Source organism: Erythrolamprus reginae, chromosome Z (genome assembly GCF_031021105.1).
Source record: "Erythrolamprus reginae isolate rEryReg1 chromosome Z, rEryReg1.hap1, whole genome shotgun sequence".
Taxonomy (NCBI): domain Eukaryota; kingdom Metazoa; phylum Chordata; class Lepidosauria; order Squamata; family Dipsadidae; genus Erythrolamprus; species Erythrolamprus reginae.
This window is the reverse complement of record NC_091963.1, coordinates 141727359-141742841: the sequence shown is the minus strand read 5'-3', so window position 1 is coordinate 141742841 and position 15483 is coordinate 141727359. Positions and strand designations below refer to the sequence as shown.

The window sequence follows — 15483 nt, the reverse complement described above, 5'->3', positions numbered from 1 at the left end:
GTTTTCATTGCTTGATACATGTTGCTGTGTAAGATCATGCCTATTAGTAACTGAATGTGAATTATGCCTATATGGTTAAATGTCAATTCCTAGGAATTCTCATGCAAATAGTCTACAAAAGATATGACATATGATACAATGAATCTGCATCAATGTAGAAGACTTTTCTAGTTAGACTAGGATTTCTTCCACGAATCACAATGAGCTATTTAAAATAAGTTTGTCCAGGACATTACTTTCTTCATGTGTTGAGCCAGTAGGCTTTGGGTTACTTCATGGACACTCTTTTATTTTTTTGATTGAAATGAAAGCATGTTATTAAAAGCATATGCCAAGGTAGATTGCACTGTAGATACTGTGCCTATGGGAGATCATGCTCATTTCAAACACAGATGCTGGGAAGTTTTCCAGTTTCTTTTTACCAGTGCAGGAGACCTTTCTTCTTCTGTCTATTCTGGACTCCAGAAAGAAACATCTAAAGGCCTCCGACCAAAAACCCTGAATAAAGCCATCTTCTTCTTCAAAGCTAGCATTTATCAATTAAAGAAAGTCAATGAATCTCCAAACCTCCTTTGAATGAACTGCTAAGGACAGGGCACCATGTGGTAAATCTTTTGAAAGGGGAATGATGTGAATTCCATCTGAGTCGTCTGCTAGATCTGCAGGTCAGCAGTTCAAATCTCATCACCAGCTCAAGGTTGACTCAGCCTTCCATCCTTCTGAGTTGGGTAAAATGAGAACCTGGATTGTGGGGACAATATGCTGACTCTGTTAAAAAGTGCTATTGCTAACATGTTGTAAGCTGCCCTGAGTCTAAGGAGAAGGTCGGCATAAAAAAATCAAATGAATGAATGAATGAATGAATGAATGAATGAATGAATCCTTCCCTTTTGCCATTATTGATACATCCTCATATGTTGATAATGTGGAAAATATTCTGAAAAATATCATGGTCTCAATTTCACCATAAACAATGGATACATTAACAATGTTTTTAATAATAGCATTATACTCATTCATTCCCTCCACCACCATTTTATCAATCTCACTAACTGATGTAATTACTGGGAATCATTCTATATAATCAAAGCAGATTCTTCTCTCAGAAAACATAGGAAGTGCATCCTGGATAAATCTCTCCCCATTGTTATCATTGTCATATCATTGTCATTATCATTGTCATGGAAATGCAACAGTAACTCAAGAATTCCTTTATATTGTCAGTGTACATCTGGAAATGTATGATGATAGGAAATAACCTGAGTTTTCCTATTCATATCAGAAGCTGAGCCATAAGTGAACTATAGCACATAAACAAAAACTGAGAATTAGAGAATTAATACCTAAATATATCTTATTGGTAGCAATGTTTTAGGATTTCAACACTATCTCTTCATGAGCAAATGCTTGCTGTTCAGTTCAGGTCTGAACAGAATTATAAAACATTTTGGGGCAAAGATACATCCCAGTAATCCAGCACTAGAAGATAAGATAGAGAAGATTTTCACAGCCACCATATATTTTCCTTTGGTACTTAGATAGCTTGGAATAAAGGATAACCAAACACTGCAGAAGACAAACATGCTGAAAGTGATGAATTTGGCTTCATTGAAACTGTCAGGTAATTTCCTGGCCAGAAAAGCTGCAGAGAAGCTGATAATTGCCAACAAGCCCATAAAACCCAAGACACAATAAAACATGGTCACTGATCCTTCATTGCATTCTAGTAAGATTTCTTGAGCCACAGAACATTTATCATAATCTGGGTATGGTGGGAATATCATCACCCATAAGGCACAAATGATGACTTGAATAATAGAACAGGAAAGTACAATGGAACTCACCATTCTTTTCCCCACCCATCTCCTCATTTTAGACCCAGGCTTGGTGGCCATGAATGCTAGGACAACCACAATGGTTTTGGCCAATAAACAGGAAATTGCAACTGAGAAGATAATGCCAAAAGATGGTTGTCGAAGAAGACACACAACTTCATTTGGTCTCCCAATAAATAATAATACACAAAGGAAAGATAATAAAAGGGAGATGAGAATAATGTAGGTGAGGTTCCTGTTGTTGGCTTTGACAATGGGAGTGTCCTTGTGTTTAATGAAGATTTGGAGCAGTAAAATTGTGATAGCAGACCAAGACAGAGTACAGATAGCCAAACTCATCCCCAGTGGTTCTTCATATGATAAGAAAGTTATCACTTTGGGGAGACATGAATCCTTGTTGTGATTTGGGTATTGATCTTCAGGACATGGAGAACAGTCATCTGTATCTAAAAGCAATCACCAAAAATCAATACAAGCCCACTTTTACCCATGGCCAGGTGAAACTCAGACTGAGATGAAAAATGAGATTAAAGAAATAAATAAATTAAAAGAAAGTATTTTATTTTCCTGCAGATTATTCATAGTGGAACATTGAGTTTAATAAGCCCCTGATCATTGTTTGTATCCTCTGGAAGGAAGGAATATACCCTTGCATAATTATGTCATCATCCCAAATTGTGAGAACCTACTATAGCTTTAGATCAATAAGCTACAATTAGGGAACAGGGAAGGGGTGGGTTCCTCCTGGTTCAGAATAGATCGCCTGAACCAGTAGTGACCTGCTGGTGGCATCACTTAACTAGATTGGCCGGTACCGGTCTGTCTGCACTGCCATTGGGAGGTTTTTTTTGTTCAACTGCTTGAAAAAGGACCCTCCCACCTGTCCCAGAGTTAATACTGACTTTTATTTCTTTGCTCGAAGCATAGCAGATCAGATTCCCAGTTTCAAGCTGATTCAAGCTACTGAGCATGCATGAGGTAATGCAAAAATATTGTGATGCAAACTGGTGAGGAAGGTAAGTAGAACCCAGCCCTGGAACACGGCCTACTTTTTAGATAGCCCTGATGCAGAGATGTTATAATGAAACTTAGATGTAAGCTTATTCATTTATTTATTTATTACTTAGATTTGTATGCCGCCCCTCTCCGAAGACTCGTTCACATGTTATTAAATTGTGTTTGGTTTCACCCAATTTGAAATAATGGTTAAACTAGGATTTAGGTGATTTGAGGACCCTTTTATCTGACAATGGTCCTGATAGCAGCTCCTCCTCCTCCTGTCTCTTAAGAGCATCACTTGACACTTATGATAGAATTTTACTTTGTTCCTGGTCTCACGTTTATATCTCAACTCAATATATCCGTATTCACTCTTATTGCTTTCATCGCATGAATATTTTACAACTGTAGAGATTACATATCCAGGCCCACAACTCTTCACCATTCTTTTTTTTTCTTTTTGGAAAACTTTTATTATTGTTATTGTTGTTATTGTTGCTGTTGTTGTTGTTGTTATGTCAGTACAACACAGCAAACGAGATCACTATGCTGGATTTCGTATTTTATCGCCAGCCGAGCACTTCCCAAGCACCTAGGACTGTGTGATGTAGCGGCGAATTATGTTTGCCAATCCCAGTAAAGCGGTCTTTTGCAATTGACAGATGGAGAGTTTATCAATTCCGATGGTTTTCAAATGTCCGCTGAGATCCTTTGGCACTGTGCCCAGCGTGCCAAGTACCTCTGGGATCACTTTCACTGGCTTATGCCAGAGTCGTTGCAGCTCTATTTTTAGATCTTCATATTTCACTAATTTTTCTGGCTGCTTCTCCTCAACTCTGTTGTCCCCTGGGATTGTGATGTCGATGAGCCATACGTTCTTTTTCTCCACAATCAGGATGCCTGGTGTGTTATGCTTCAGAATTCGGTCAGTCGGAAGTCGGAAGTCCCACAGTAGTTTTGCTTGCTCATTTTCGATTACATTATTATTATTATTATTATTATTATTATTATTATTATTATTATTATTTAGATTTATATGATGCTCTTCTTTGAGGACTGAGGGTGGCTTACATCATATCAACAAAATACAATATATATAATGTACCTGTTAAAATCTATGAAAATAAATTGTTACATATATTGTTAATTGGATTTTTCAGAGTATTTATATATATAAAAAATCCAATTAATTTAGCTAAAATTTCATTTAAAAACCCTTATAACCATTAAGAAGCACTCATTCCCATTCAAAAAGCAAACTACACTCATTGGCCAGGGGGCTTGAGTCTAATGGTCCCAAGACTGGTGCCACAGATGAGGCATTAGACTCTTTCAGAAGGCAAGGAAGGTGGGGGCAGTACAAATCTCTGGGGGGAGATGATTCCAGAGGCCCAGGGCCCCCACAGTGAAAGCTCTTACCCTATGCCCCTGCCAAGCAACATTGTCTAGCTGATGGGACCTGAAGAAGGCCAACTCTGTGGGACCTAACCGGCTGTTGGGAATCATGCGGCAGAACATGGTACCATAAGCAATATGGTCCGATGCCATGTAGGGCTTTATAAGTTATAACCAACACTTTGAATTATGTCCAGAAACCAATCAGCAACAAATGCAGTCCGTGAAATGCTGGAGAAATATGGGTATGCCTTGGAAGGCCTATAACCACTCATACAGCTGCATTTTGGATGATTTGATGTTTCCGAACACTCTTCAAAGGTAGCCCCATGTAACCCCTATGCTTGGTCCTTCTTACCGTCTTCAGTTGAAATCTTCCCTTCTGGACATAGAAGGCAATAATAACAACAAAATGGCTTCCCTTCCTTCTTGGCCTTCCTATATCCTCTCTGGCAATGCTTATTACACAAAGAAATGGGGAGTGACTAATTCAGGAGGAAAAAGAAGAGACACACAGAGAGAAAATAGATTTACTTAATGCTGAGAGTAAACATTTTTGATAGAAGAGAATATTTGTAGTTAGGAGTTGAACTCATAGATCCTTCATCTTCTGTGAAGCTGGTTGTTTTCGTGCAGATGATTCTTTCTTAGACTAAATAACATTATCAGTTCTAGTAGGGAGTCCACAAAATTCTCTTTTTGCCCTTTAAGATGTTCCCAGTTACCCAAGTGAAATTATGTTTAAGTCTGTCCAGTTAATAAATGAATGAATGAATGAATGAATGAATGAATGAATGAATGAATGAATGAATGAATAAATAAATAAATAAATAAATAAATAAATAATATGAAATTAATGGATTTTCATCATATCTTCTATTGGTATTCATGGATTTCAAATTCATGAACTAGAGAATTAGCCCTACAGAATTCCTGGAAGATTTTAGTTTGAGATTACACCTATAAACGTCCTTATCTGAAAGGATCAGAGATTTTCATTTTGTATTTGCATGCTATAAAGATTACAGATAACTGAGGAAGATTTACTCACAGACTATCAGCATACTCATTTGCAATTTTACTCTAATCTATCTGGAAATACAAATCAAATAATTACTCTTTAATCTGTAAATTCTTTTCAAACAAAAAATTAAGTAGTAAGCTGAAAGACTATGAGTCTATTTCTTTCTTGATAGAAGATATAGAAACATAGAAGATTGATGACAGAAAAAGACCTCATGGTCCATCTACTCTGCCCTTGTACTATTTCCTGTATTTTATCTTAGGGTGGATATATGTTTATCCCAGGCATGTTTACATTCAGTTGCTGTGGATTTACCAACTACATCTGCTGGAAGTTTCTTCCAAGCATCTACTATTCTTTCAGTGAAATAATATTTTCTCACATTGCTTCTGATCTTTCCCCTAACTAACCTCAGATTGTGCTCCCTTTTCTTGTGTTCACTTTCCTATTAAAAACACTTCCCTCCTGAACCTCATTTAACCCTTAAATGTTTCGATCATGTCCCCCCTTTCCCTTCTGTCCTCCAGACTATACAGATTGAGTTCATTAAGTCTTTCCTTATAACCTTTATTCTTAAGACTTTCCACCATTTTTGTAGCCAGTCTTTGGACCCATTCAATTTTATCAATATCTTTTTATAGATGATATCTCTAGAACTGAACACAGTATTCCAAATATGGTCTCACCAGCGCTCTATACAGTGGGATCACAGTCTCCCTCTTCCTGATTGTTATACTTCTAGCTATGCAGCCAAGCATTCTACTTGCTTTCCCTACCACTTGACCGCACTGATATAAAAAAATAGTTAAATGCAACTCAGAAATGCAACTCTTTTCAAGAAGTTTGGGGTTCCCCCCCCCCCCAATGTTGTTGCTTAACTGAATCAAGACAAAGGCAATATCACTAACCTGATTAAAGCTTTCTGGCCATGTGATAGAATCCAGATGAATACTGAAGGCTTTGTCTGGAGAAGCAAAAGGATCTATGCTTCCTACTTTCACTTTAGAAAATGATTGGTTGGGAAAAATGATCCAGTTTATAATATCATACCCTCCAATAAATTCTCCATTTTTGTCAAAGGAAATCTTTTCACCCATGCTATTGTTGAAGAAGACACTTCTCAGAAAAGGATGCAGCTAAATTTGAGAAAGTCACAAAGAGACAATTTGTAAGGGGTGGGTGAAATAGTTGTATTATTTATTTACTTATTTTTACCCTTCCTTTATTATTTTATATATACTTCCTCCTCCTCCCCATAACATCACAATGATTGAAAAAAACAGACCCAAGATCACCCAGCCATGGTTTTTTTGAATACTTTTTTCACTAGTATACTAATTTGAATATTTCTGAACACAATGAAATGAAAACTGAAGTGAAAAATTAATGCTTATTTGTTTATTTTGCTCAGAAAAGCCCCCCCTCTCCTGTGTGCAATTATTTCACTTTATATATAGATTAGACTGCCAAATCAGAATTTTTGGACTATCTTGGGCATTGGCATACTACTTTGAACATAATGAAATGAAAAATGAAATGAAAAAAATTGATTTTGCAGGCTAATTTACGTATAAATTGAAAAAATTGAACACAACCTTTTTTCACTTCAGTTTTCATTTCATTGTGTTCAGAAATGTTCAAATTAGTACATTAGCAAAAATAAGTATTCAAAAGAACAATTCCAGTAGCTAAAAACAACCTTTTTAAAGTCCTGGTCAATATGACCCAGAGGAGTACAAATGTAACTTTTTTTGCCCAGCAAAAGCTACCCCCCCAAAAAAAACCCCACACCTCACTTAGAAAGAACCCCTCAAATGAGACAGTAATGTAATTTCAAGTTTCAGATATGCAGAGATAATTTTTTACAGGGTCTCAAATTTCATTTTGGGTCAAATATGACCTGAGGAGAACAGCAAGATTATACACTTGTACTCCTCTGGGTCATATTGACCCAGACTTTAATTGTATGCATGGTACGTTTGTATGCATGGTATGTTTGTATGTATGTTTGGTTTTGTATATTAAGGGGTTTTAATTCGCTTTTAGTATTGGATTACTATTGTATACTGTTTATGATTGTTGATAGCCGCCCCGAGTTTTCAGAGAGGGGCGGCATGTAAATCCAATAAAACTTTAAACTTTAAACTTTAAAAAGTTGTTTATAGCTACTGGAATTGACTTTTCGAATACTTTTTTCACTAGTGTACTAATTTGAACATTTCTGAACACAGTGAAATGAAAACTGAAAGGAAAAAATTAATACTTATTTGTTTATTTTGCTCAGAGCCACCACCACCCCAGCTATGTGCAATTTTTTCAATTTATAGATAGCCTGCAAAATACATTTTTTCATTTCATTTTTCATTTCATTATGTTCAGAAATGTTCAAAGTAGTATGCCAATGCCCAAGATAGTCCAAAAATTCTGATTTGGCAGGCTAACCTATATATAAAGTGAAATAATTGCACACAACCGGGGGGGGGGGGCTTTTCTGAGCAAAATAAACAAGTAAGCATCTTTTTTTTTCATTTTCTTTTTCATTTCATCATGTTCAGAAATGTTCAGGTAAGAATGTCAATGCCTAAGATAGTCAAAAAGTTCTGATTTTTCAGGCTAATCTATCTATAAATTGAAAACAATACACAAAATTGGTGGGCGGGCTTTTCTGAACAAAATAAACAAATAAGCATTAATTTTTTCACTTCAGTTTTCATTTAATTGTGTTCAGAGATGATAAGCTGCCTGGGAAAGTCAAGGGAAATCATCAAAACCATTAAAAAGTCAAATAATATTTCAGACATGCGATGCAATACCCAGAAAAATATGCCATATTTCATTTAATCTTCCAGGAAAAGATTGAAAACAAATGAGATCCAGGCAGGAGAACATTAAGTCTTCACAATATAAGGGACTGGTTTGGACAAAACTCAGCAGCACTTTTTCATGCAGCTGTTGATAAAATTAGGATTATGACATAATTGCCAATATCTGATGATGGATTTAGCACAAGAAGAAGAAGAAAGAATTATACTTTCTTTTATTCACCAGATCCCTGATTTGTTACGGGTTTTTTTTTCTTTTTTTGGTATTTTGCCTAAGAATACATGTCAGAAATTGAACAGCATGAGGGATATGAACTGTATTACATGTATGCAATTAATTTACTTATGTAATAGTTTACTGTGTTCTTCGCAATTGTTCTGTAAATATTGGAAGTTCCTGCCATCTCTATTTTATATACAGTAGCCTTCCATATACCAATGAAATTATTTTTTGCAGATGAAATATTTCAAAATTGACCATGCAATAGAACCAGTTCTTTAGGCAGGAATTGTTTTGTCTGTTGGACTTGACAACCATAGAGAATATAGGTTTTCCTGGTGTTTTCTGCTCTAGATATTACCTGCCATGGTTGTAGGTCCTGAAATGACTGTTTCTCCAAGTTTATCCAATTTCCTTGTTGAGATTTAGAGGAGTGCATTGACTGCAAGGCATGTGCTACAGCATAGACAGCATTGTACACATTGTAGCTGTGACCACTCATGCCAAATTCAAAAGCAGAAGTTGGAAGTCTCTCCAGTTTCTCTTCTCCAGTACAAATTCTGGAGTACTTAGTTCTTTTAGTCTTGTTAAAGTCGAGAAATGAGCAATCAAACACCTGCTCCCAAAAATCTTTAATAAAACCATCACGCTTTTCTGTGATTGGCTTTCTGCTTTGAAGAAACTCCTGAAATCCAAGTACTTTCTTTGAATTAACAGAGAGGGATAATGCACCATGGATGAAATGTATATCCCAGTGAATGTTAAAAGATACTGTTGCAAAATCCATTTGTGCTGGCATAAGCCAGATCTTGGTATGCAAGGGTGTATCTTCCACTTCTGCAAAACGGAGAAATGATTTTAAAAATGTCATCGTCTGAATCTTGCCATACACAATGATCACATTGGCCAAGCTTTTCATGATCACTTTGTATAATTCAAGTCCCTTATCCATCACTTCCATAAAATCACTGTAAAATGCCAGGCTAGGGAATGTTTCTATAAAATCAAAACAGATTCCTTGCTGAGTAAAGCTGGGGAGTACATCCCGGACAAACTTCTCTCCTGCATCATCTTTCCCAGAAAGAATTCCGATCCATATCCACCTAAAATGCAGCAGTAACTGGAGGATTCCTGTGTGTTGTAGGGCCTCATTGGGGAACATTTGTTGTAAAAAAACACCTTTGTTTGTTACTGGAGCAGAGCCATATGTGAGCTATTGGGATTTAAAAACAACAAACAACAAGGACAACTGTGCTTTTTTGTCCCTCTCCTTTGGTTTCAATAATTCCAGGTTCTAGTAGTTTCCCCCTAAATATTAGACATATTCCATCCAGGATTTCCAATACTGAAATTTTATTTCTTTTTCTTTAAAAAATATTTTTATTGCAATTTTCCAAGTTAAAAAAAAACATACAAGACAAATATATAAATAATGCATACATAAAATATGGTTCCACTAATACAGAATTCTCTTTTTCCAATTTTACATTTTCCTAGTTATGGCTAATGTTTTATACCTAAACATTTTTTATCTTTACCCATTCATTATATACACTATTAACTATTATCCAATAATTATATACTATTATATACACTATATACACTGTATACATTATCTTACAAGTATTAAGATTTAAGGTTACATCTGTCACATTTCCCCTTTCTTATCTCATTTTTATATTTCATTCTTGTCCTAATTCATACATTACTTTTTACTTTTCTTTTTGAGCCAATTGTACCATCTATCTCAAATTTTATAGTACTCTGTTTCCTCTCTTTCTCTCAGTTCCATTATTAGTTTACTCATTTCTGTCCATTAGTAATCTTTTCATAAGTACATATCATAATTGTGAGAGGTCACATTCAAGAATTCAAAGACTGATTTGATTGAAAGTTTAAGAGCTCAGAGATTTGTAGGCTTGGCTCCCTCCATCATTTTTTCTCTTTTTCCTGCCTTCAATCCTTATAAATGATTTTGCCTTCTTTTGTCAGCAATTCACCCTCTTCATTCATAGCCTGGCATATTCATTAAATGTAGAAAGCTTTTTTCAGCTCTCTAATTTGTAAAGAACAAATCTAAATGAATCTCACTTAATTAGTGATGATATGAGTTGAAAATATATGTATGTAACACCCCAAAACCAATCCCCAACACAAGACCAATCTCAAATGTAAACTATTAAATGCTAGAAGTTTAGTCAACAAGATATCTGAATTCCTCCTTCTACTTGACACCTCCAACTTTGATATAATTTTTATATGTGAAACATGGCTAAATGCTTCCTACCCAGACTCCATTATTACATAAAAAAACTACCATGTTTTCTGCTCAGACCATGAATCCCGCAGAGGAGGCAGAGTAGCTATATTCTACAAAAAATCGCTGAATCTAAAAATCCTCAAAGTTGCATAAGATTTATCGGTACCTGAAACTATTGTCTGTGATTTATCCCTAAATACCACAATTTGCTTCTTACTCTGCTACAGAGCCCCAGAGTATGACATCGAACATGCTAACAAATTATCCACATTACTAACATGGGCAACCAACTGCCCATACCCCATTATCTTCCTCGGAGACCTCAACCTACCACACATTAACAGCTCCTTAAATGAATGCAGCATGGAACCCATCCATTCTACTCCATATAATACTGTCACCTATCTGGGACTCAATACCAGACTTGATAACTGTCTGGATCTCATATTCTGCAACAGCAAAGGTGCAATATATGGCTTACAAATAACAGAACCATTTTCCAACAGTGACCACAGCATGATAAACTTCAGTCTCAACTAAGCCACACTATGATCCACCAAAATAATACAACACCAAAATTCAATTTCAAAAAAGCGAACTACGAACTCATTGAAGCCAACCTCTCAACATTAAACTGGAAAACTCTATTCTCTGAATGCTACACTACTGATGACCTCTACAACACATTCATACTCGAAATGAAAATTATCATCAGATTTCATGTACCTCTAACATGTACCATAAACAAAAAAAATAACCTCCCCATCTCTTCTCTTCTCTTCTCTTCTCTTCCCTTCCCTTCCCTTCCCTTCCACTCCACTCCACTCCACTCCACTCTATTCTATTCTATTCTATTCTATTCTATTCTATTCTATATAGGAACATTCATAATGTCGTCTGACACTTAATCTAAATATTTGGGAAGTGACTCAATCTGAAACAGGGGGATGAAGAAAGAAAAAGGAGCATTTATAGACTTGTAGATACTAAAGTCATTTCCAACATACAGTTCCTAATCACCTTCTTCTAAAGGTCCCTTCTGTCATATAGAGGCAGACATGTAGTCTATCATATATTTTAGATTAATATTAATGAAACCTGGGGAGGGGAGTATCCATTTTTTAAAATGAAAGATAGCCATCATTTATTTCAGAAATAGGAAGCCATGTACTGTACTGTATAGATATAGTAGAAATCTTTCAAAATATATTTTTCAGATAGAAGGGTCATTAAAATTTCAATGCCTATCACCATATTCAAACATTCCCCTTGTTCCTTTATTTCCCCTTTACAAAGAATGACAATCTCATGAAAACTGACATTTGTATTCTGAATCTTGGATTACCTGTGGAATTTTATAGATGCTCAAAATGCTTGTCATATGAAGGCAGATGTCAGGTGCTCCAATAGCTGCTGCAGGAATATTTCCAAAGCCACATTTGTAGTTTGGGATGAATGTGCTGTGCGTGAAGAGAAGCTCCATTGAGGCCAAGAAAGTCCTACTAGGACTGAAATTACTGTTATAGATATTGAACCCAAATGTGAGGTTAGGTAAGATATGAAGGTTTTCATTGATCTGCTCTACAGCAAACACCAGGGCTAGAACATTTTGGTAACTCTGAAATAGAACCCTGTCATGAAAAAAATTATTCTTGGTTTTGTTTTATTAAATAATGTAATACTTATTTTCAAATTAGTTTCAGTGTTGTTTGATAATGTGTGTTTTACTATATGAACATATAAAATTAAAATATAAAAATAAAATATCACTATGAGTCCAGGAAATAAATAAATAATATAGATAAATAGATACCTTATTTTTCAGAGTATAAAGACACACCAGAGTATAAAAAACTTCTTACTTTTTGAGGAGGAAAAGGAAAAAAATCTGCCTACCAAAAATTCATCTGCTTAGCATTCTTAGTCTGGTCAGCTCCAGCACATTACTTTATCCCCTGGTTAGGGCTTAAAAAAATCTTATTTGCAGAGAGTAACAATAAAAGAGCTTGCAAGCCAGTAAAAGCTAGGAACATCACTAGCACCTGGCTAGGGCTGGAAATAAATATAATCAGAGCAAGTAGAGCAATAAAAAAAGCCTGCAAAGACTTAGGGATTAAAAAAAACCCTTATTTGCAGAGAGTAACAATGAAAGAGCCTGGAAGGTAAGAGCTGGGAAGATCGTCAGCACCTAGTTAAGCTGAAAAAAGCTTCAAAAAAGCTACATTCAGAGTATAAGATGCACCCAAATTTTCAACCTCTTTTAGGGAAGAAAAGGGTATGTCTTATACTGTGAAAAATACAATAGATAGATGATATAGATTATAGACAATAGATAGATAGATATGCCTTGGAATCTACACTTTGCTTTTTGTCTAGATGAAGTCATGTTCCCCAAACCAATTTCAAAATAGGAATTTCTGTTTAAAGTAGTTAAAATAGTTTGGTAGCTTGAAGTCAGGAAAAAAGTGACTTCTAACAACAGGATCTTTAGATTGCAGTGACTATTACACACAGCTAAATTCAGTGGACCACATTTGTTCATTGATTATTATAAGATTAGCATATCACTTAATAAGCTAATTTTTGTTAACAATAAAAAGTCACACTGTTAAGTTGGGCAACCAGAAATAAGTGATGAATAAGCAAACAAGAATTAGCTAACTAGCCAAATAAGAAAACAAGATCATTTAAAGTAGATGTGAAGGTACATGTAAGACACAGATAAATGTAATATATTATGACAGGTTAAAGTAAATTACCCTATATCGTGTGAATGATTGTTGGAGCAGAATTCATTTCACAGAATAAAAGAGAAGCTTACATCACTTCATCTTGAAGTTCATTTGAAGGATGACGGTCAAAGAGAATTGGACTGGAAAAAGTATAGACTTGAGAGATAATTCCAGCAATGGTGATATCTCCAGGTTGACTGTACTTGTGAAGAATTGGGAGAGGCTTAATAATATTGCAGTTAAGAATAAGACCTTTGCATGTTGCTTCAGGTATTGATACTAATATTGATACCATGCTCATCACCAGCTTGTGTAACAGTGTTCTGTTGCATATCACTTTTATCTTCTGCATTTGCACTCAGTTTTGTGCCTTTGTGTAGCACAGTCTGCTATCACTCAGTGCTGTGATAGAATCTCAGTTGATTTGTTTGCCTTTTCTAAATATCTGGCAGAAATAGATAGCAACTGGAAATCGGGTATAGAAGAACACAATAACCAGTGTTGAGTAGAGTTTTATAAACAACATAACCTAATATCTACAATTTGAACATCACCAAATACAAAGTCTTAACAAGCTTGTTTGAAAACAGAATGTTACTGACTTTCTTTTGTCAGTAGTGAAACTGATAGACTTTCAGCCCTGATTTGATTGTTGTAGTAAATAATATGCTCAACTTGTCACCTAATAATTTGGAAATCTAATGGGAATCACAGTTGATCTGATAACTACAGAGAAGATAATCATATGTATTTTTTCAGCTAAAGGAAATAAGTAACCTGAAAAGAAATTTATCAGGTTTACTATAGAATGGCAGAGAATGGTCTATAAAAAGTAGGGAAAATATTTAAAAATATATTTGAGAAAAGTCACCAAGGAAATCAACAGGAGTCAAAATGAACAATTAAAGAAAACATTTATTATACTTTTGTAAAAGGGCATTGGAAGAAAAATTTGGATTCTCCAACCAAGGTGATATTGTCATCTGAATAAAACATATAAATACAAAACCCAGTCTTTGGCAAGTAACCTTACTCCTCCCATTCTATTGTTCACTCTCCTTGGTATACTTTTCTGGTGTTTTCCAACTTGGAAAATCCCTATAATTATATATTTGTTGTGGTTAGCTCTAGCCCAGCTCCTGCCCCAAAGAATGTGTAGGTGGAGGTGGGGGAAACATCCACATGCCACAGGCCTGTTTTGCTCCTGATAGAATCTGCTGACAAAGTCTCAAGGCTAGTTGTTCAACCTTCTGTCTGTATGCAGATTTATCAGTCTCGAATGAGACCAATCACTGTTGTGTTATCTGTGAACTTCAATAGTTGTACAGATGGATCATTTGATATGTAATCATTGATATATAGAGAGAAGAGAAATGGACAGAGCAGCAGGGGGGGGTGCTAATTGTGCAAATATCTGATGTAATTCTGCTTACTTTCAGCTGCTGCTTCCTGTCTTTTAGAAGGTTTATGATCCACTTATGTGCGTTCAGGTACCACTAGCTAGTTTAGTTTAGTTAGAAGAATGCTTGAAATGATGGTATTGAATGCTGAACTAAAGTCTACAAACAACCACTTGCATAGGTCTTTGGAGATTCAACATGTTATAGGATATAGTGCAGAAGGGTTTAGGACATTTTGCCTCCACCAGTTGGATGAAGCTCTTTCCTCCGCAGCGGCTGATAGGCCGCTGCATTCTCTCCCTCACCCAAAGGCCCCTAGCTCTTCGCCTCAGCTTTTTTGTCACAAAAATCCACATTCAGCCACATGGGACACTTCGCCACCATCCAATCAGAACAGTTCTAACAAAATGCTACTTTTGGAAGGAAAGAATGGAATAGTTTGCTCTTTCATACAGCCCCCCCCCCAGTTGAATGATAGAGATGGAAGGGGCCTCAGTGGCCATCTAGTCTGACCCCCCTTCTCATTCAGGAGACTTACAGAATGATAGAGAGGAAAGGGACCTCAGTGGCCATCTAATCTGACCCCTACTGTCATTCAGGAGACTTACAGAATGATAGAGAGGAAAGGGACCTCAGTGGCCATCGAGTCTGACCCCCACTCTCATTCAGGAGACTTACAGAATGATAGAGAGGGAAAGGACCTCAATGGCCATCTAGTCTAACCCCCTTCTCATTCAGGAGACTTACAGAATGATAGAGAGGGAAGGGACCTCAGTGGCCATCTAGTCTGACCCCC

The 15483-nt window shown here is 36.0% G+C and overlaps 1 protein-coding gene across 1 annotated transcript; it reads right to left on the bottom strand.

The window, feature by feature from the left end:
* Positions 1-1385: 1385 nt before the first annotated feature.
* On the bottom strand, positions 1386-13507 carry LOC139153430 (vomeronasal type-2 receptor 26-like). Its single transcript, XM_070727337.1, has 6 exons — positions 13377-13507; positions 11901-12072; positions 8657-9508; positions 6162-6389; positions 4588-4714; positions 1386-2281 (listed from the first exon to the last, which is right to left on the bottom strand). Exons 2-6 carry the CDS (start codon positions 12036-12038, stop codon positions 1386-1388), a joined length of 2241 nt encoding a protein of 746 aa, XP_070583438.1. The 5' UTR covers positions 12039-12072; positions 13377-13507.
* Positions 13508-15483: the final 1976 nt, after the last annotated feature.